The sequence below is a fragment of the Micromys minutus genome (genome assembly GCF_963924665.1).
Source record: "Micromys minutus genome assembly, chromosome: 7".
NCBI lineage: Eukaryota > Metazoa > Chordata > Mammalia > Rodentia > Muridae > Micromys > Micromys minutus.
Window position 1 is genome coordinate 65,626,252 of NC_137976.1, and position 23,771 is coordinate 65,650,022.

The following is a 23,771-nucleotide window of genomic DNA, read 5'->3' on the forward strand; positions in this document are numbered from 1 at the left end:
GGCTTGGTGGCTTCTCATATCGTTAAGTACAAGCATCTCCTTAGCCCTTGCCACTGTCTGATCATAAAACTGCACACTTATATTTGATGTGTTTGCTTTAGCTCTCTTATATGCTTATGTGGTACTTTAAATAAATAAATGAAATGTGCTGTCAATAAAGACTGTTCCACCTAATTCTTCTCTTCCTGTGAGGTCTTGGCTTGTTTGTTTCTTCTTTTGTTTGTGAGAGACAAGTGCTCAGGTAGCTTAGGCTAGTTCTGAATGTGCCTTGTAGCTAAGGCTGACCTAAACTCCTAAACTTCTTGGCTCAGTCTCCACATGACAGGCTTACAAGCCCGGGCCACCAGCTTGTGCTTTCTCTCATTGTTTTCATGAAGTACAGAGGTAAAACCCAAGGGTCAGCACTCACTGATCGGGTGGGTCATGTGACCCTTCACAGCCTCGACACTGTCCCCACTGCTGTCCGATTTACACTCAAAGCCAGCACTTCTATGCTGCCCTAGCTACTCAGGTGGGCAGGCTGGCATGCTTGTGCCATTCTCCCACGTGAAACATTATTTTATGTGTGTTTTGATACTATTCTTTGATAAGTTATCAACATAAGTCATCTTCTATTATTGTTCTACTGAGTACATGCCTTAGAAGCAAGCCCCTAAATCCCCTGTAGTTAAGCAATCTGGAATTTAACACAATTGAAAATGCACAGCCTGGAGCAATGTAAACCCCTGAAGGCCTTCATTTGGAATGTTAAATATTAAGGGTTCTAAGAGGTCTTGACTAAAGTAATTTGATTTATTTCATAACCTAGACTTTAATGATATTTATTTGATTACAGTTTTTTTTTTTTTTGGTCAATTAATGCCTATGAAACCCTTGGAGAAATAAGAGTTAGCATTTATTGGACAGTTGATAGTATAAATTAATAACAATGCTGGTGCTGAACATTGTTTTATAAACAACCTGTGGTAAGGCAGCAGTGATTTGTCGAGGTCCACAGGACCCAACACTGAAGCTCTGGGCATCCTGGGCTCCCATCCCTACAGTGTCTTCTGAGGAGTGGAAGCAATAGAGCATCATGAACCAATTCTTTAAGACTCCTTAAGAACCATACACAGTCTCTAATCTGTAGCTAAAAGCTCAAGTGTGTCTTGCTTGCTTGCTGCTCAGCTTAATAAAATATCAAATAAAATAATAAAGGAGGATTCAAGCCAATGTAAATGCAACAATGTCAGCTTTTTCATTTTTAATATAAATGCTACAAATTGTATCAATGTAAGAGGCTAGAAGGTTTTAGAATGACATAAGTACAATGTGATGTCATTGTTCACTTTATAACATACCACTGGAAAATATTCTGGAAGGAATCGATTGGTTGGGATATACATTAGCAGCAAGATTCAAAGAGAAATTCAGGAAACATGTTTTAGGAGCAACAGCACACACAGGAAGGCTTTATAATTTTTCTTTATTATAGAAAATACAGATGTTAATGAAAAGATTATTTTAACATCAACTAAATCATATTTTAATGTTTTATTTGATCAGTTATAACATTATAAAATTAATTATTGATACATGTTTAAAATGTGAATTTGAAATTTTCTGAGAATTAATATTAATATTTTCTGACCTCCTTAACTTCTTCTACACAAATAGATGGCTGCTAATTATGATTCATTCTCGTGTATATTTCTAAGAATAGCCATGGGTGCATAATTCAGGAAAAATTCCCAATGGATTAGGTCATGTGGGACAACCATTCTTACGACTCTTGAACCCTGTTTTCAGCTACTTCTGAAGACATCTTTGTGCTTCCCTGACCGTATGTGACCCAAGCAATTCTGTTATATCTTTGTTCACTTGGAATTTTCTTGCTTTTCATGATTATCGAAGATAAGAAATTGGGTCTTATTGTGGCGCTCATGGATTCATGGATTTTTTTATTTCAGGCAACATTTAGAAACAAAGATGTTGACAGTATCAGAACCAGCACACTGGGCATGATCACAGAGATGATACTTTCTCTTAGGACCTCTCATTTAACTGACTTAGTGTTTTCTGTCCGGTGTAGGAATTCTCTCCCTTATTTCCTGTTCACCACAGTGTTATTTTGAGAGTTCACAAAGTCATTGGCTGGGCGCATTCATTACCTTTCTGTTTCACCTTGGCTGCTGTCTCAGCTTCCCCTTCGGCATTTCGAGCATGACAGACATAGTTGCGCCTGAGATCCTCAGGGGTGACTTTCTTGATGCTCAATATCTGAGTCCTTGTCTCATCTTCTGTTGAAGAATAACTTACACTACACACAAGGAGAAGCAAATCAAAAACATCTGTGAGATATAATGCCTATGCTCTCTCTCTGGGAATCGGAAGGAAGAGACTCTGAAGGCCTGGGTTAGAGCACATGGGGTGCTGATAATATGCTGTCATACTGTGCACTACTGTAATGCTGGACAAACCCCACTGCGAGAGTCTCACTATACCTCTTTCTTTGGAGCTAAATCTCACATTTGCTCTAAATGCTTAGCCAGGATGCCTGTGTCAGCTAGCAAAGAAACTTCTGGGTTCAGACTCATTTAGGTTTTGATGCATGTTTTGCCATTTAAGGCGATGTACTTTGGCCAATGTCACTAAACTGTGCACGTCTTGGCTGTTTTCTGAAGGAGTGTACTATATGAATAATTTACAGGAATACTTGGAAGGCTGAACAGGCATCTGTGCTGCAGTAACAGTCGATGAGTGCCCCCCCCCCGAGCTACTTTAACCCTGCAGGAGCTGTTGCAACACAGAGGCACCGGAAGCTTGACTTGTAAACAGAGGCTGAACGTTTTTGTAAGGTGTTGAAACTGCACGGTTGAATCCTAACACAGGAAGAGAAGAAATAGCTCAGAACAATAAAACTGACCTATGAAATAAATATATCCAAGCTCCAGTAAATCTAAGACCAACTGTTTTGTGTTTAAGAGCAAGACTTTATTCAATACCCTCTGAACTATCTGTCTGGGAGAGATCTAAGTATATCACTCTCTTAGCTGACCAATATCCATCTTTTCCTTTACATTAGACCTACTATCAATCATAAACATTTGCTCAGAGGCTTAATTGTTTACTTCCATGCTAATTTCCTGTGTTCTGCGGAACACTGAAAATATGTCTTACTCACAGCAAGGTAGAATAAAATGCCTTTGTTATCCTAAGCATTCATTTATCATTGAAGATGAAAATCACAATTCTCAGAATTCCTGAAATGACCAATAATTTTCCCTGAGGGATTCAAGTTAAAACATTCATCAATTCTTCTGTTTCTTTGTTTCTCAACCATCCAGTTATTTGCTTACAATGGTTCCTTTATCAGCTTTCCTTTTATTTCTTAACTTAGAGACTTTGATTTGAAAGCTTCTTTTGAAGAGTGCCCCTTAATCCCCCTGAACCAAAAACATCTCCAAAATTTTTTTCTGTAGCATCTTCTTTTTTATTACTTATTTATCAGATACTATTTAGACACCTGATCGGTTTGCCCAATGAGGGCTAGCTAAGTAAGCAAAGAGGCTGTTCAAAGTAGACATTTTATAATTTCTACAAAGCCTTATGTTACTATTAGAAAAGAAATAGGTATGAATTGTAGAAATTCAATTAGCTTAAGGTCTGTTTGCACAACGTGACTAGACTTAGGGTCTTAACATCTATTCTGTCACATATGTGACCACTGTGACTTATTAGTTTTTGTAGCAAACCAATTCTCTCTAGAAATTTATACCTCACTTACAGAGAAATCTTTCCTCTCCAGAGACATGTACATACTTCTTCATTAAATTCTTACAGATATCAAGTTTGCTAAATAATAAAAAGATCCAAGTTGTTATGTCAAGAGAAGTGTGTATTATTACCTCTTGCCCAGAGGCTTTAAACATTTAGCTCTTTGGGATTTTTGAATATTTACTTTTAAAGGTGAAATTTAAAGAACAAAAATGTAGTTAGTTAATATTTAATAACCAAATTCTCAACTATCAGGAGAAGATAGAAAAAGATAGTAATAATGGAGGAAACAAACATACATTTCTAAGTCACTCACTCCAGGACTGAGACAGAAAACACAACACTTTCATGCAAACACATTCCAACATTTCTCCTTTTCATTCTTCTTTTTGTTCATGTGGAAGATCCACTTCTTATTTTTTCTATGTGAGAATCAGAAATATAGGAAGTTTATTGAGCCTCAGACAATATGGAGCCTGCCCTGCGGGTTAACTGCGATGAAGATATCTAGCCTGAAGAGAATGTAATTCCAAACTTTGGCAAGCAATCTGGCAAGTGTGTGCAATTGGGTTGCAAGTTTAGTGACCCTGCATCCCCTGAAGACTTAAAAATCTTGTTACACTTTTAAAAGAAAGAAAATCATGTACATTGAATAGTATTCATCAAGACCTTAGACTGACAAAGACTATAGCCCTACATGTGGCCAAGGTACCTTTCATTAATAGTGATGTCAACAGTGACGTCATCAGGTTTCTTTCCATCAATGGTCCACCAGATCTCATTGTGAGAGTTCATAATGAAGCTGAAATAGACTTTACAGGGGATAACCAGCTCCTCTCCTAAAAAAAAAGTATATGAAGATAAGCCTGATTTTCTAGTGGTCACTGTAAGGCAATCTACCATAACACCAAACACATGAAAGGATACAACCAAGAAGAGAAGACGGCAAGTGCACATGAAATTAATGGATGGGCATTTTTAACACTAAATATGTATATTCTAAAATGTCGGAAGAACTCTGACTACATTCTTTGCAGGCCAAACCTGCTATTTCCCTCATAAACAAAGTGTAATTCCTTATGTTTTGTTGTTATGGTGGTGGTAAAATGCTATGACCAAGGCAAGTTACAAAAAGTCAGTAACCATCATAACAGGGAACACGACATCAGGCCAGCAGGCATCGTGCTGGAACAGAAGTCGAGAGATTGTGTCTCATAGAATAGCAGGAGGCAGAGAGAGAATGCTTACTGGGAATCACAATGAATTTTTGATACCTCAAAGCCCACCTCCAGCCATGGTTCATAATCCTTCTTCATAATTCTTCCCAAACAGTTCTACAAGTTGGGCACTAAAAATCCAAATACATGAGCCTATGGGGGTGGCTTCTATTCTCCTTCCAACTACCACATTGACCAATAAACATCTCTAAATAATGGGTCCTTGTCCAAGGAGGAGGATAGGGTGATGTCATTCCCTAAAAAAACTGGGCAGGGAATCCTTCTCTTTAAAGCCTCAGAAGCTCAGTTTAAATCAGCAGTTCTAGCTATGTGGCTGAAATGGTTGAAGAACCTGTGAAGTTTCACAAGCAGGGATAACAGTGCTAACCATCATGACAGGACCAGCATAATCACTGCGAACGTGGTAGAACTAAACACATACACCTGTCTATGTTTTCCTTCTTTCCCTTTTTATCCTTTTGAAATCCTACATACTTACGTAATGACTTTTTTGGTTCTAATTTCCATTCTGCCATGGCCATCACCCCTCTACTCTCTTTAACACCTTTTCCCAAACGAGCCTCCTCCTAATTTGAAGTTTTTCTCATGGACTCCTGAATTGAGTCATGTTTGTTTGCATAAGCGTGGGTGTGGATGTTCCTTACTAAAACCCTGGGACACCTTCCCACATCTATAGCACTGAAGGATGTTAGTGGCTGGTCAATGACTAGCCCTAAGTGAGAAATCTGCACCACCCCTTCCAAGCTCAGGAAACATTGATGGGGTAAAGCAGAAAGCATATAAGAGCCAGGGAGGTAGAGGAGTCTACAAAACAGTTCACTTAACATTAAAGACATATAATTATATGTGAACATGCTTTTTGACTCTTACACGAAGAGACCGTGTTATAGATGTATCCCCTGGGGATGAGAATCCAGCGGCCTGTTGTCCTCTACATTTTGATCAGTATCCCCTTGTCTGCTACAAAAATAATCTTCTCTGGTGAGAGATGAGAGAGCTCTACCTAGCTGTGGGTATTTAGACAGAAGTTAGAAACTTGACAGGTTTAGGCACATGGCAGTAGTAGGCTTTCCTCTACAATAAACTGCCTTGCTGGCTGCCTAGATTTAGAGTCAGGCATGGACTCCTACCTCTTGACTAGACTTTAAGTCTAACTTAGGTGGCGATTGCTTAGCCCTGTTAAATAAGTACCATTAGTGCACCTTTTGAAAGATCTTGCTGTTCTGCTATTGTCGGCCATAGGCTTTACAGAACGATAGGGCTATTGATTGCTTCTCTCCATTGAAAACTTGCTTATTTCCTTCCCATATTATGAAAAGGCCTGGATTTCAATTTTGGAGATGCAATCAAGGAAAACAGCAAAAGCCTGTACTGTATGGGGAGTTTTTTGTACTCTCCAGCCCAACAACTTGAAAGGAGATTTCACATGCCTCACACTTGGGTTTTTATTAAATAGTCTATGATTTTTTTGTTGTGGGGAGGACCATTTTAACACATGTGGCATAACATATATATCCTACAGCTTTAAAAATATGCTTAAAGTTACATATTCCTCCACCTTCCCTTTCCTTCTGTGTTGCTCTCTTCCTTTTTCCAGAAGAAGTTTTCCTTTGCCTAGGTATTAATTCTTAATCAAACACCTTGAAATCTTTTAAAAACAAATGTTCAGCAGAAGCAAAAGCTTACATTTCTACATATTGAAGGTTATTTATAGGTCAAATTGTGAGTAAGAACTAGGGAAGGATTTGACCTGGCTTGGAACTTTCATGCCAGCCTGCTGAGAATAAGTCTGCTGTGTATCTGTATGCTTGGCTCTCTCTTGCCTGGACTCTGAAGACAGCTCCAATTATCCTTGGGTTTGACAGATTAACATTTACTCCAGACCTTCCACTCCAACCTGTGGCTTCTTTCACTTCTCCCTATAGACTTTGAAACCATTGTTTCGCTGAGAAAGGTAAAGTCAGCATGAGTTCAGGAATGCTTTGGAAGTGTGCCATGCTAAGTAGATGAAACAAGCATACTTGGGTGACTTGACTAGACTTCAGCAGTGGCAAGAAAAGTTTGAATTACTTCACAAACCCCAGAGTAACTCTAGAAAATGCAATGCACCTGAGATCGGTCAACTTTCTTAATACGGCCTGTACTCTTTACAAGGCAAACCATATATGAGAACTTCCCTTTTTGGCAATCTTCCTACACATTCTCTGGCTCTATAAGCTTCAGTCCACTCTTGTATACTCCTCATTGGGTCTGGAATGGTTTTACTGTATAGAAGGTGATATAAAAGTGTTAGAATTTTCTGTGACTTTTCTACTCTACCATAGGAGGCTTTCAGTCAAAGAAACAAAGATAATCTCTTCCTGGGTAACTAATAATTGATTTCTTTCTAGATTAAAAGATTGCAAAAACTTATTGACATCCCAGGAAGGTATGAAGACCATTTGACAGTGTTCTGAATCCTGTGTTCATGGATCTAATTTTTCTTTTTTTTTTTTTTTTCTTTTTCTTTTTTTTTTGCATGATACTCTCAGCTCTGTATCTGTGCTCTATGCCCAGAAGAGAAAGCAGAAGCTTAAAAGCTCCCTTGAGTTATCTACTACAGCCTTGGCAAACTGAAGTCTGAGTAAAGGCAAGTTTTCAGCAAACAATAACCACAGAGAAAGAGGAGGAGCCCAGAATAATGGATGTGACCCTGGGAAAGAAGCTAAAACTCCCAGGATGCATTAAGGCTGAGGAGGTAGCTGATCCTCTCATGCTGAGTCTTTTGATCATGGTTCACTTTAAATCTGTGCGTTTCCTTACAATTAATCTTTACTGCCTTATACTAAGCTGTGTTTTCCTTCTTGTAATTACTAGACTCTAACCCGAAGTTGGAAGCACACTGATAGTTACCTGGTTCTTTCTCATAGACGACACGGTCATTCGGAGAATAGATCTGGGGTGGGGATGCATCTCTTGGAGAGCCTATGATAGGAAATGCAAAAGGGGGATGTTAAATCGTTTAGGCTTACGCAAATCCTCTACAGCTAACTTGTCCAACTTCCTGGCATAGTTTGTCAATTCTTGCGAAGGCCTACATTCTAATATATACTCAATTCCTGGACTTTACTCATTGAAAATTTAAAAAAGTGATGTAATAGGAAATATGTATTCATCTCTATTACTTATTGCTAACATGGAACTCACGGACGCCCTTTAATTTACTCCGTGCCGTCAGTGACATAAGCATCTTTCATCGGAGTGGTTCTGTTATTTACACTTGGTATCCAGTTCCAGAGCCAAGAGACTCTCTGAAGATGAAGCCCCCAGTCTGTGGGGCCTGTGCTAATTCCAGGCAGTCAGTATCAAAATGAATCAAACTGTAGGAAACAGATAGTATCTCAAAGAATTGAAAAATTGCCTGGTGTGGAAAATTCACACAATTCATGAGAGATGTGTTAGGTGCACACAAAAAAGCAGTTTTTCCTTTTGCAAGAATCCAAACAAAATAGATTGGATCCCCTGAATTTTTCACGAAGGTAGACTGCTTTATCAGCGTTGTTGGTTTTCCGTGCTCACGTGACATAGACTTCTCTTGCCATATTAGAAATAAGTGCTTGCATGGCTTATTTCTCCTCTTTTCATTCCTCTTTTAATCTTTAAGCTACTTTCATCACAGTGTTTGACAGGTGCAACTATCTGTTGCCAATTTGTAAGCCATGACTATGAACTGCACGGATTAGCAACTATTTCTCCTCCCAAATGTTTATAATGTTAAGTATGGGATGTGGAAAACAATAAGTGGATGCTTATCTTCATGGAAAGTTTAAGGACACTTCTGTCTTAATAATATGACTTATTTATTGACACAGGGTTATTAGCCAAATGTCCACCCATGAAAATGCTGCTGTATTCATAAATGGTCTGTACCTATATGCTAAAGAACCTTGAAAGACTTCGGCAGTGCAGTGTTGTTAAAATGTGTTTATTTTTATTTTATGTTTATGAATGTTTTGTCTGCAATTTTGCCTGTGTATCATGTCTGGTACCTATGAAGGCCAAGAACGGGTGTCAGATCCCTTGGGTCCTGCAGAAGGGAAGGCAGTGGCTTGAAGTACTGAGCTATCTCTTCAGACCCAGTACAGTACTTAAGAGTTTAAAGACTGACCAGGTTCTTACTCAGATTTCTCCATATGTTTATCGTATGTACGCGAGTATATTTCAGTTTTAAAAGGAATTTTTAAATAACTCTAAGTCTAGTAAACAAAATTCACATTACAATTGCATTGCTAGGAATAAATTAACAAAACAAATTAAGTAAAACACGCTGAGGAACCTCCTAGTGAGGTTAAATAAATATCCAATGTGTTGTAGCTTTAAAAAGTGAGCTCATGTCATTTGAAAGTTAGTTAAGAATGACTTTATACTCCATCGGTGTCTGTCAACTTTGATATCTATAAATTAGTGACTAAGAACACCCATTATGACCTTAGGAAATACAGAGAAAACTACATACTACAAGCAAATAGATTATAAACAACTGCCGATGTGAATATAATGCTATACAATCAATCTGGCTTAGTTACCAACTCAAAAGGAAGCCAAAAAAAAGTGGCTATGGAATTGGTTGGTTTAGATTTTATTTGTTAGAATCTTTCCAGTAACTCTTACATTGTCTCCCAGTCTAATAAAAGATGGGGTATGGAGAAATATGGTCAAATACACTTATGCAGAAGCCTGTTAAAATAGTTCACCATCTTCACTCTTTCTCACTCTGTCTTGCTATGCAGCTAAGACTGAGACATGAACCAACGTCACGTGACTAACTGATGGTCCTGGTTAAACATGAACACACATCTATCTATGTGTTCTCATTCCCTAGCGTGCTCATGGTTCATTTACATGTGCAGTGAGTTAACCAACAGTTACTGAATGCTTCCTGTGTATCTGGACCTGCTTACGGGCATTGGGGACAGTGCCTGAATCAGTTCTGTATCTTTTTTAAAAGCAGAGTTTTCAAGTTGTGTCTAACAAACCATTAGGATCCTGAAAAAAAGCCAGTGTCCTTGCGTCACACACCAGTGAATGACAAGCCATGCTTACCTACCACCTTCACCGTCACAGTCCTGGTGAGGTGAAACAGTCGTCCGTTTTCAGGATATGTAACCACACACGTGTAATTTCCATTATTTGAAACCAAAGGGATGAAGAAACTCAGGTTCATGCCCTCAGGCAGTACGTTATGGAAATCCACTATTTCAGTACAACCCTAGGGGGAAAAGTGGTTTACTGTTGATACACAGGTGCACACATAACACATGTTAAAGGAGGCTTTCCCAACTTATTTTTCACAGAACATCTTAAAATACATGCTAGACTTTATTCAAAAGTAGTGAGTCAGGACTGTGGACAATATTTCTTTGCTTCCTTGTTTTCAAAGATATGAGGATTAAGTACCATTAACTTTCATGCACAGGAGAAATTAAAATGCTAATTCAAGATATTACCTAAAAAAATAATCAAGCTTCCTCTTGTCTTAGGTTCAGTTTTCAAGTTCCTGGAATCCCTTTTCATAAGGACACATGGTTAAGGTTTTGCAAAAGTGACTCAGAACATAGGAACAATTGCAACTCCTGCCTTTTGAAGCAACCATGAGCCTTTTCTGCAGCCTCTCCCTGACTAGGTTAATTTGGGAATCTAGCCACTTTGGGATACCTCCCATGAGTTTTGACATCTAATTTTAGTATTCTTGTTTAGTCTACCAAATTTTTGGTATTAGTCTATTTCAAACAACATTTTGTGTCCTTCTCTTTGTTGCATTTTTTTCCTCAAAAAGAAATTTATTACAAGCCACTTTTAATCTGTCATCCCAAAATGTATGAGCCTTATAAAGATTCCAGAAAAGATTTCTGCTTCTAACTCATCTCTCCATATAGAGCAGCTGATGTTTAAAATATAAAACTTGACTGTCTTGTACAAAATAAGCACCAGAGTCCTGTTTTATGGCTTAGTCTCTGACTATGCAGCTTAATTTTATCAAAAGCCAATATATCATATGTAACAAAATACTGTTTAAGCATTACCAACTTGTTTGGTTTTTCTTTTAATAATTAATAATTTGTAAATGACAAAAACATTTTAAATACACGGAGTCTTTACACTTCAGGGCTTTTATTGATGACTTGTATTTTTTATTTTCTTATATTTTATATATTAACATTAAAGTCTTGGATGCTTTTTTTTAAACTTCAATTCCTGAAAAGTACATTTTGAAAGATGACATTTACGCTAAGAAACATATTTCGTAAGACTCTGTGACGAGAAACATAGTTCTGCTTCATGGAGATCAAAGGGAACTGATATTGTCTCAAGTAAGATGTTTTCTCAATCAATTTCTCTAGCTGGGTAAGCAGCTTGTCTGAGGACTTTACACATCAGCACCACAAGGTTACCACAAAGTAGGAAGTCATAAAGGCCGACACCTTATAATCAATTCACGTCAGACACGGTTTTGGCTGAGTTTAATATGTCTCTAGGACTCTATTTGACCGGGCGGCACATTTCATCAGAACAGCAGCGAGATAGCGTTTCTCCATTTGTTGACTTAGCTGTTCTTAAATCCCCGTGAAGCGGGCAGATCAGGCTGAATGTGCTCCAGTTTTGCTGATAGGAATAGAAATAAGGTAGATGAAGAGGCACCCTGGACTACACAGGGCAAGGCGGAACCTCTTTTCCAGACTCTACCATTACGGCTTCTCGCTGGACTCAGAATTAAAGATGACAAGTTAACTCAAGAGCTGGGGTTATAAAAATTATGCCAGGACTTGTGTTTGACATGCACTATATTATCTTATCAAATTCTTCTTTCAAGCTTACAAAGCCCATAAGGTTCCTATTCTATTTTTATGAACGGGGAAGCACTGACCTGTAAGAGTTAAGTAACTGATGACATCTTATAACTTGGAAATGCCAGGAATGGAATTTGGACCTAGATTGATTTGTTTCAATCCTGAGTCAAAATCTACCTGTCCCAAAGCATGTGATTTTAATCCCACATGACTCCATGTCCTCATCCTATGTGATCGCACCGAATCCGTGCCATATCTCCGTACCTATGACATACTGGTGCATGTGTGTTATACCCCCCTGCCTGTATCCATGCCAACCTCTGCACCCATGCCCGGCTCATCTCTGTGCCATATTCTGCATCATCTGTACCATACCCATTTCTATGCCATACCCTGCATCTATGCCAGACTCTGTATCCATCCTCTACCCTGTATCTATGCTATACCCGTTCATCTAAGACATACCTCTGCACCATGCTCTACCCATCTCTGTGCCATAATCAGCATCTGGGTTATACCCCTGCATCTCTGCCATACCCTGTCTCTATGATGTATCTTGCATATATGCCATACCTTTCAACTATACCATATCCTTGTATCTATGCCATACCCTTCTGTAGGTGTCATACCCTGCATCTATACGACATTCAAAGCAAATCCAAGTGTTACTAGTGTGATATTCCCAGTCCTAGAGCTAAACTGAAAAACATACTTCTCAACACAAAGGAGGAGATATTTTTACCTAATTTGCCAAGAGTATTTTTGAGAATATTGCAAAATCTAATTCAAAGCTGTTAGGCCTATAGCATTTTATGACGGGAAAAAGAAGAAACACTTTTTATTTTATATATGAGCATGTGTAGTGTAATGTCCTGGCACATGGTCGTTTTACAAATACATAGCAATTTTAGCCTGTAGTGCTGAGTTAGATTTCATTTATACAAAAATAAACCCCAACTCTAGACTCTCCAGTATGCATCCCAAAAAGAAATTGTTTTCTTTTATAGAAAATAAACTATTCCTGAATTAATCTTTACAAAGGTTTCAGAGAAACTTGCTTAGAATTCCAAAGAAAACTGACTGGAGCAAACACTTGGGTACCCAAAGAACAGAAAACAGGTTTTCAAAGACAAGAAACTACTTAGCACTAAGTGCATGTTTTGTCAATGAAGCAAACACGGTGTGGCTAGCAAACAGTTCTACCTGGCCCGTCAGTTCCTCATTCTGAATCCAAAAGAAAGAAGAAGAGCAACTGTCAGCCACACAATGGTTGCTATGGCAACCAACCACAACATGCAAGGAAGAAACAGTACAAGAAATGACTCTGGGATCCTGGAGAGGAAATACGTATCTGAGGGAGTGAAGGCTGTGGGCAGGATGATGTCACAATGAAAAAAAATAAGTAACTTCCATTAGAGATGTCTATTCCACAAAAGGAACCATGTGCAGATGTTACTGGAAAAGGCTTTCTTTGTTTGATGTTTTTAAGGGTTTTAATTTTTTTAATAGATGTTCAGCCTATAAAACAGTGGAGAAAAATTCTTACTAGAGAAGGATTTTGTGTATGTGGTATGTGTGTGTGTGTGTATGTGTGTGTGTGTGTGTGTGTGTGTGTGTGTGTGTGTGTGTGTGTTATTGTTAATCCAGAGATATGCTGGAGGAAAAAAATCAATTCTATCATTTAGGGTGCAATTTTAAGCAAGCACTGTTAAATATTAAATATTGACCAAGAGAGGGGTTTTGAGAATGTGGATGCCTCAGTCCTTCTTATAAGGGAGAACAGAACAGGGGAGGAAATACAAGGTCAAATAGAGGAGCAGGGATTGAAGGAAAGATCTAGAGACTGCCCCACCTGGAGAAGGACCCCATATGCAGCCACCAAACCCAAGCACTATCGATGACGCCAAGTGTTTACTGGCAGGAACCAGACATGGATGTCTCCTCAGAAGTTCTCCCAGAGTCACACAGATACAGATGAGGATGCTTGCAGCTAAAAATCACACTGAACACAGGGACCCCAATGAAAGAGCTAGAGAAAGGATTGAAATAGCTGAAAGATTTGCACCCTCATGGGAAGAACAACATCATAGTCAGCCAAGGCACTGAGGTGGAGAGGGTGACTGGGAGAGGGAGCACCTTCATGGAATCAAGTTGGGGGGGGAGTGAGGGGAGTGGGGGAGAGGGTATAACATTTGAAATTTAAATACAGAGATTGTCCAATAAAATTTTTAAAAAAATGAGAGATGGGATTTTGGTTAAGACCCCTCCCTTGAATGTCCCAGTAGAGTGTCCCTGAGACACAAACAAAAACTCATAGGGTACTATATAGGCCACTGTACTTTCCCATGAGGTGTTAATAACTACAACACCCAGCATTCCATAAAGTTAACTATTCTTTGTGCTAGATTAAGTTGAGGCATTACATTATCTTTGCAAAATAATATGGAAAACATTGTCAGAAATCAGGGAAGAAATTAATACACACGCAGAACACCCCGGGCTGGGGAAAGAGTGAAGAGCTCCCCAGCATTCTCCCCAACAAGAGAATTTTTCTACTTGTTACTCTTTACACTGCTGTACTATGTGGTCTTCCTGCAATGTTCACCTTTTTCTAGGTAGGTAACTACAGTTGGACCCATGAGAGGTAGATGAGCGCTATGTGCATATGGCCTGTGATAGAACCAATATTTAACATATAAAGTTCAACATATTTATGTTACATGATCACAAATATGTATAAAATCACCACAGTTACATGACATAGAGTTTAGCACTCAAAGAGCATATAGTAAGTGTATGAACTATTAATATATATGGCATAGGTTTATTATTATTCCAGGATACACAAGGAAGTGAAATAAATATACAAAGAGCTTAAGCTGCAACATCTGAATAGTTATGGATAGCTGTGGAAGCCATGAATCAATGAAAATCTTGGCATAAAATAATTGTACTTTGTTGATTCTATAAAATCAGATTTCATAAGCCAGTCATTTCCAATAAAGAGAACGCAGTCTTTCAATGTTTATAAATATTTACTATGCCCCTTCTATGCTTTGCCAGGCAATGTTAAGAGCTAGATACATAATAATAAAAAATGAGATGGCATACATTTTTATGAAGTTTTACAATCCAGTCTAAATCCATTATTCAATCAATTCTTAAGTGCAATGTGGATTGGCCCAGTCATGTGCTGTATGATTGATGTTCAAGAGAAAGAAAGAGAGGGAGAGAGAACTCAGACTTAGTACAGAGCAAAGATATAATCACTAAAGAGACAATGATGAGTTATGAATTAGGTTTTCTCAAAGTACACAGTGGATGATTCATTTGACCTGATTTTAGCTTCAAGGTTTCAAAGATACTAATTTAATTTGGTTTCCAGTTTAAACAATAAATTTTGGCTTGACAGGAGCCCCAAAACCATATGCAAAATGTTGTGAAGTTTCACAAAACTCTTAAGTGTGCAGCTTTCAAAATGTAAACACGCTATCTTCATACCAAAGGTTAAAAATCTTTATATATGCATTATTGAGAAAGGTAAGACATGAAGAACCATTCTAACTAATTGATGTCATCCCTCTGTAATACAAAGTCTAGCTCAAGGACACTTCCTAAAGGTACTTTCTATGCCTAAAAATACCTGGGCATTGCAAGGTTTTACAAAGGTTTTTTTCTTAAAGTTTTGTCATAGTAGGAATTTTATTCCTGCCTTAAAACACCATGAGTGTACACAACTTGGTGGATGAAAACTTACATCTCTCTAACCACACTCCATTGCTGAAGGAAGCCAGGACAGGAATTCATAACAGGCAGGAACCTGGAGGGAGGAACTGATGCAGAGGCCATGAAGGAGTGCTACTTACTGTCTTGCTCACCCTGAAATTCCCCTACACTTGGACCTCCAGCATTCACAGGACAAAGGGCCTCTCCTCCCACCAAAGCCAGATAAGACCATCCTCAGCTACATATGCAGCTGGAGCCATGAGTCCTTCCATGTGTGCTCTTTGTTTAGTTTAGTCCCTGGGAGCTCTGAGAGGTCTGTTTGGTTGACACTGTTGTTCTTCCTATGGGGTTGTAACCCCTTCAGCTCCTTCAGTCCTTCCCCAACTCCTCCATTGGGGTCCTCATGCTCAGTCTGATGGTTGGCTGTGAGCATTTACATCTGTATTTGTCAGGCTCTATTTTCTTAACTAAGATTCTTTCTCCTCAATTACTCTAGTCTGTGTCAAGCTGATATAAAACCAGCACAAGGTAATTTAATAGAAATAAAAGCAATTTAAATATCTCAGAAACATTACCAAACAGAATCTGACCATCAGTGAGTTACTTTATATTGGATTTGTGAGGAGTTTTGGGAAAGGAGCATAAAGCATGGAAAAAATATTTTTCAGTTAAAAAACTGAAGTGGAGAGCCTATGCTAACCCTAATAGTAGTGGGTATGAAGACATTCAGCTTTCTGTAATCTTAATGACATCTAACCAGCTGCAAGGCAGGGAAGATCTTTGCAGTTCCCATAACTCAAGCATATAAAACTCTCAATAAAATAATCCCCCATCTCAGAGCAAAAGAAAAACTGACCTTACTTTCACATGTCTATGCAAAATGAAAATTGAAATATCCAATCATAACAATAAATGGGGGGAGGGCGGTTATTGTGAAAAGCATGGTGGAATAAAATATAATTAACTTTAATAGAATAAATAACAACAGCAACAACAATAATAATAACGCAGCACATTAACTCTGAATTTAGTATATGATTTGGTGGTATCTATGTAACTAAATCAGCGTTTTCTCACTTCCATCCATACTGCCTTCCAGAAGTACTCTGATTACCTCACTATTTGCAATTCAGTAAATCAGGACAAAGCATGGTATGCTTTCCCGATGAGAAATTATAAAACCTGTCCTATTGGACAAACATTTACTGAACAGTTCATGGCAGGACTGCTGAAGTCCTGAACTCGGAAGGCCCCACAATAAAGAAAAACAGGATGACAGATGAAGAAAGATGTGGACTGGAAAGGTCAGTTTTAATCCTTTTCTGGACACTTCAGAAATGGAGACATTTGGTATCCTGTTCCTTTAGGACCAGTCCCTTGGAATTCCTTTCATGCCCCCATCCAGATTTTTCTAGGTCCCACCATCAAGTTCACAAGCAAATATTGGTTTCAATATTGTCTTTTCCTTTATGATTCCCTGAGATCTAAAGGGGACTGGACTCTCATCTCTACATCAGTCTTAGACAGAAGAGATTTTAGAATCACACAGAACTGGCCGCAAGTCCCAGGCACATCCATTTGCAGCTTAAACTTTTGAATAACATCAGAGTTTAATGATAAAGTATGGCCTTCTGACAAGCAAGGTTGAATCCTGGCTTATAGCCCGGTGGGGTTTAAACATAAAAATATCCCACAAAACCTCATGTGTTAAAACCTGGTAGCCAGGTGATGGGCTGGCAACAGTTGATTGGCTCACAAGGCATGAACGAAAGAACAACTCCTGATAGTAGATCCTGGTCTGTTCTGAGAGAGATTTCTAGGTAGAGGCCACGTGTGGAGAACAGGAGAAGAAGACACGGTAGGATGTGAATAGGAAAATAATTAGAGAAGTGGGCAGGTGAGAGGAAACTTCCAAGAGAACCACAGGGAAGTTTTACTTATCGATGTTAACAATTACGTCACTGATACTCCCATCTGTGTCTACTTCCGAGTGAGTTTATCAACTAATCCTTCTGCAGCATAAGTAAGGTCCCATTGCCCCACTTAAAAGTACTAATGTGTTGATATTGTCTTCATCCTACACTGAGAATCTTCTGGTTTTCTATTGTTCTGTTTTCTAAAGTATGTGAAACAGTATTTAGTGGAGGTATGCTTTTGCTTTGCACTTGGTTGTCCTGTCTCTCTTCCTCTTCATTTCCTCTTCCCATCCCCTCTTCTTTCTTTTCTCCCTCGTTCAATCCTTCCATTTCTCCTTTTTTTTCCTAGTTATTTTAGCACAAAACAAAACATAGGCAAATGCTGGTATAACCATATGAATTAGCTAGTGAGTTATTTCAGCCTATGTGGTTGCAAGCAGAACATGGCCAGAAATACACCACTCTGAGCCACCCATACCGGTCTTCACCATTGTCCACCCAAGTAGGCAGTGTTTACACTCTCCAAAATTGTCTCAGTTTTAGTTACAATTTGATGATGTCTGTATAGGTCCATTGTTAGATGTGTAGATTCTTTATCTTTTTAAGAAGCTTTACATGTTTCCTTGAATTCTCTTTTCTCCTTGGACATCAGGAGGACACTACCTGAGAACTATAAATTCATGTTTATTCTTTTCTTTTAGCTCACTTCAAACTCATGATGTAGTTTCAGGCCTTCCTGTGTTGTCTGTATTGTTAGACTGCAGTGTTCTGCCTCAGGTTTACCCCATTTGCAGCACCATAGGTAGTGTTTTTCTCTGATCAGAAGGAAGACTGCTATTGTGGATGGTGTTGTGATGCTGGTGGTAATGGATGTTTTATGCTTGGACTCACCAACTCGACCTTGCTGGGTAATATTTCAAAGCTACCGTGATTATGTAATTTATTTGGAGAAATGCTTCTCTTCAAACATATTTCTCTGTTCTATTTTGTAAACCCATGGCATACTACTACATCCAGAAACAAAATAATTCTCATTTCTCTTAACTTCCTAGTCTTTAAGACCTTACTCTGATTGCCCCGCATGACTAGTTAAAATGTGGAAATATCATTATGTACTTTGCTGGACTGAAGCCATTAAAAGTTTTACCATTATTAAATTTCAGAGTTTCTATCTCTAGCTGACAGGAGGCTTTTAGCGCTGATTACTAGGTCATTTTATTAACCACTGATCAAGAAAGGACTTAAACATGTGAATTGTAGTAGTAAATTTGTCTATCTGCCCCTTGATTTCTGGAAATTTCAAATAACTTTGTGTATTTCGAAACTTTATTATAATGTAGAAATCCTTCAGATGTTTTGTGTCTTCCTGGTAAAGTGGGTTTTTTTCCCCTGTTGTGAAGTGTCTGTGTTCTATCTGTAATATGCACTGATTTAAAATCTCCTTTCTCATGTATTTGTGTGGTCACGCTAGCCTTCCTGTTACTGTTATCTCTTTATTTTTAAATTTTCTTTTTTTACTTCCTATCAATCTTCAGCTTCTGTGCATTGTCTGAGTGTTGGTACATGTGTGCATGTGTGTTTGTGTGCATGTGTGTGAATATGATTGTATGCATTTCTATTTGGGTATGTATGTACCTGTGTGTACATATAATTTGGTATATGCCTTTGTGTCTCTTTGGGTGCATGTATGTGCTCAGCATGTCTGTGTGTACACATATATGTGTAAGTGTGCTTTTCCATGTACATGTGGTGTGTGTATGCTAGTCCATGTGCCTGAACATATGTATGTATATACTAGTGTGTATGCTATGTATGCATATGTGTATATGTGGTGAGTACATGGGTGCATAGGCTTCAGTGTGGGGTTATGTTGTATATGTGCACATGTGTGTGCACATAAGAGCATGTGTATGTGTGTGCATGCTTGCGTGTATGGAGATGTGTATTTCTATGTCTGTCTGTGTGTGTGTGTGTGTGTGTGTGTGTGTGTGCACTCATGCCTGTGTTTGCTGCTATTTTCCCTTTTTGGCTTCATTTGCAAAATAATTTGCTTCACTTTAAATTTAAAACAAGTGATGTCACTTCAGGGCATTTTAATTCTATTTCTGCATCTTGTTTATTCATATATCTTATTTCTCCTGGTGTAGGCCTGGTTTTAAAGAATCACTGATATTATAGCCTTCTGGCAAACTTTCTTTCCTGCCAAAATATTTTTGTTTTATGTGTCCATTTCATAAACCTTACATGAACCTTGAATTTCTTATTGCTCACTTTTATGTAAAAACAGCCTTTTCTGTGATTCAGAATATGGCTACATGTTCATAATTACAGAGATTCTTCCAAATCCCCCCATCCTGAGTTATTCCCACTTTTTCCTTCCCCTATGACAAGTCCATTTTCTTTCCTTATACTGCTCTAATCCAACTGGAGGTTTTTGCTTGGCCCACAGCTGGGCCTTAAACTGTAAGGTCTCAAGCACTGCAAACTAACGTCTCTCTAGCCCTGCAGCTTCTCCTTGCTCGAGCTAGCATTTCTTAGGTGCACAAAAGTGAAACATATCCAGCCAAGCAGAACTTCTTGCTAAAGGACTAGCGACCTTTCTCAGGGAATGAAATTTCTCCCACCTTAGGTCCCCATTCAGGGCAGGCCCATCCTAAGTTCCGCTCACTGTTTGTTCACAACGGTCAGCAAAGCCCCCTGCATTGATTTAATACAGCTGGGACTTCCTTATATGTGTGAATTCATGTAAATATTAAGTGATTTACTTAGATATTTCTTATACCAATTAGTGCACACTAAAAAGCAGAGAGTAATATCTGTTTTAAGGTACTAAGATATTTATATTCTATACATGCCCTCCAGTGTGTATCTCTTCTGAGGAGATCATGCTCAGAAATCTGACGGACAATGGCTTCCTTTTGCACCTCTGTCTACACACTGACTCGATGGTTGGCTACCGGCTACCGTTTGTCTCATTTAGTCTGCTGAGAGCTCTTCTTGTGGAGTTTGCTGTACACTGTGCTTGAGTTTTCCAGTTTGGTACCTGTGGATAGTCCATGAGATCGAAAGGCTGTTCTGTAGAGCCCTCACAGCTTTCCCCTTCCAGTATTCACATCTTTGCATAAAACGCTTTCCAAATCCTCAGAGGCGCAAGAGACCGCAGAGGGATAGAGCCCACAAGTGAGAGATACCAACAGAGCACACACAGAGAGTAAATTACCACCCTGACTCCTCAAGGAGCTACAGTTCGCATCACGAGTTCCCACCTTCCGACTTCCCAAGGTAGTCAGTGGAAGTGGGCGGCGCTTCTCAGAATGTGTTCCTCAGGACTTAACAGAAATGAAGTAGTTAGTTCTGGCACTCAAGGTAACATCACCTGAGAAACAGGAAGCTGAGGCAAAGCAACCCACCCCTCCCCTACAAGAGAACAAAATACGAAAGCTGCCAAAGTCGCTATAAAGTTATTCATGAAGAAATGGAAATGTCCAAGGATAAAGGTCTTAGTGCTGTCAGCGTTACTACTTAACTCAGCAGGCACTTAGTCAATACCTTTCAAAAAGCCACTGTGTCCTGGTTTTCTTACCTTATACCAAGTGACCGACGGTTTGACAGTGGAAGGGAAGTATCCGTCTACATTTGGACATGTGATCTTGTGAATTCCGTGCTCAATGTACAGCTTGTGTACTGGGAGTCTCATGGGGGAATTGAAGCAGCTGTCCTTCTGAACAACTTCCAGGGGAAACGCAACTTTGCTGCAGTAAGTTGTGTTCCTGAAAAGACAAGCATGCAAGGGTCAAGGAGGCTTATCTGCATTTGATTTAATATAGCTGGGACTTTTTATAGATGCGAATTCCTGTGATTATTAAGAGACTTACTGAGACATTTCTTATACCACTTAGCAGCGCACACTAAGAAGCAAGTATAAACATCTGCTGCTTATGCACTAAAATACTCATACTCTATACATGTCTTCCAATGTGTATTTAAAGTGTTCATTTAGAACACTGTCAGCAGTAACATTTTTATCCAGGCAAAAGTAAAGATGGCATGTTTAAGGGTCTAACCAACCTTTGAAAACTGAACATTTCCAGAATCTTAGCTTCTGACCAGTTAGCTTTAGAAGTTTTGGTGTTGTTTTACAAGATCAGACTTTTGAAAAGAAGAAATAGAACCAATCCATGATCCAAAATGTCTAGTCCATGTTACCTCAGTCAGGAAAATACGGAGATTAGTAGAAAAGGCAAACAAAACAGCCATAAGGAAAACTATAACATAGTCTTCAAAATTGTCATATGTACCAACAGGCAATTGTGAAAGGCAAAAGTGGGCACAGAAAACATCTTACAGTGACTGGGAAGTATGCACTAGGATTTGTCAAGACTGAGCCACATCCCTGTCAAGTGCCGTTCCACTATTTCCTATCCTGCACCCCTACAGTAGGCCTCCTATACAGTGGGCAGCATGGATATTCCTTAATTAAATGAATAATTATTCAAAAAATATGAGTATATTACAACCATCATTTATAAACTTGGAAAGACCTAACTTTATTATTGTCACTTGAATATGAGAATATTAGCAATAAAATATAGGGAAATGAATCTAACTCCAAAGCCTTAAACATGCCAGAATCTATCTAGAAGTTTGAGTGAGAATGACCTCAGAACCTTATACATTTACATTACAACTGCTCTGGCCCAGTTGGTAGACCTATTCAGGTAGGACTAAGAAAAGAGACCATGTTGGAGGAGGTGTGTCAATGGGGGTGAACTTTGAGGCTCTAAGAGCCCATACCATTTTGGGTGTTCTGTCTCACTGTTATCTCAAGAAAGGAATTCCCAGCTACTGATTCACTATGATGTCCTCAAGCCCGCTGTCATGGTCTTCACCTTGATGGTCATGGAACCTCTAGAACCATGAACCCCAAATTAAATGTGTGCTTTTGTAAGTTGCCTTGATCGTGTGTTTTAGCAGAGCAGTAGGTAAGTAACTCGACAGAAGTTAGTAAGAGATAAAGGCGATTGTTAGGATGGGCATGGCCATGTCATTGGGTGGAAGAATGTAGAATCTTTTGAGATTCTGGCTTAGGAATGCTATTGAATGCTATCAGCAGCGCTTAATCGTCCATTCTAGTCAAAGTTGCAAATACATTTAGTGTAAGATTGATGTAGGTTCTGCAACCCTAAGTGTACGGCAGAGACAAATGCCAAGCAGAAACAGGAAATGGCTCCTTGCCAGGGATTTGCCAATGTTCATATGGGAAATGTTAAAGGATTAACAATTGTTAAAGATGCAAAAGAGCTCAAAGACCATGGATCCTTCTCTTCCACAGCACAGATACAGATGCCAAAGCTTTAGCTTTGCACACAACCTGCCTTAGTTCATCAGCTCAATAGTAGCAAATATTTAATTCCTCTGTCTCTCACCTGACATTCTTTCCAATACAAGTACCATTATGCCCCTTCTTATAGCATTTTTGGGCATAGGTAATAGGAACATGGAAATCTGAGGTTCATTAGAAGCCCATGTGTGAATCTGAAGTTTCTTCCAATAAGATTATTATTGGATGATAACCTTAAAGAAGACTTCTCTGACTACATGAATTCTCCAGAAATCCAATGATCCAAATTTTTTTTAATAGAGCAAGGAATATTTCCACCTAATAAAATAACATACATTAACCAAAACTTTGTTTGAAGTCTCTGTGAAGGAAGAGTTAACATCCATGATAGATAAAGGAGACGAGCTTACTAATCATCAAAGGATGAAATGTGCTGATAGTCTCCATTAATTCAAATGCTACATTTTTAGCTCATAGAAACTCGGGATTGGACTATCCTTGGAGACAGTGCATATGAAAACGTGAAGGCAAATGAGGTCACATGCATGTGTCCCCAGACTTGTAGAGTCCAAAACTGATACCAATATTTTTAATAAAAAGTGGGAAACTATGTTAAATGAAGAAAAAAAACCAACCAGAAAAATACAAACAAAAAAAATCCATGTTCTATGTGTGACTTTAGAAACAAATCATGTTCTGGTAGCAAAAGGGGACTATGAGAGCTAGCCCAGGTATAGGTTTAGGTATTCTAATTTTCAAGCAAACATCTGCATTGATATGTAGAAACGAAAATGAACAGTTCATTGAACTCAAGAATAAAGGCCTATAGATGTTTTAAGAACAAAGATGGATTTATTAAACGTTGGCCAGCTGTTTTAGGTAATGGTTTTGGATTCCAAGGGCCACGGCATTCATTTTTAATTTTTAGGAGAGTTTTGGTTGAAAATGTAAAAGCACTGTACTAAAT

The 23,771-nt window shown here is 38.7% G+C and overlaps 1 protein-coding gene across 2 annotated transcripts in view; it reads right to left on the reverse strand.

Annotated features, from left to right (window-relative positions):
• The window catches only part of IL1RAP (interleukin 1 receptor accessory protein), a gene marked incomplete at its 3' end in the record, with an annotated part of 140,797 nt that overhangs the window by 18,902 nt on the left and 98,124 nt on the right, over positions 1-23,771 (reverse strand). For both annotated transcript variants that reach the window (XM_080919648.1, XM_080919649.1), the window contains exons 4-8: positions 21,047-21,233; positions 10,077-10,242; positions 7,887-7,958; positions 4,469-4,595; positions 2,151-2,299 (exon numbers count right to left, since the gene is read on the reverse strand). In XM_080919648.1, coding sequence (XP_080775774.1) covers positions 2,151-2,299; positions 4,469-4,595; positions 7,887-7,958; positions 10,077-10,242; positions 21,047-21,233 — 701 coding nt within the window. The remainder of the gene's footprint in view (positions 1-2,150; positions 2,300-4,468; positions 4,596-7,886; positions 7,959-10,076; positions 10,243-21,046; positions 21,234-23,771) is intronic.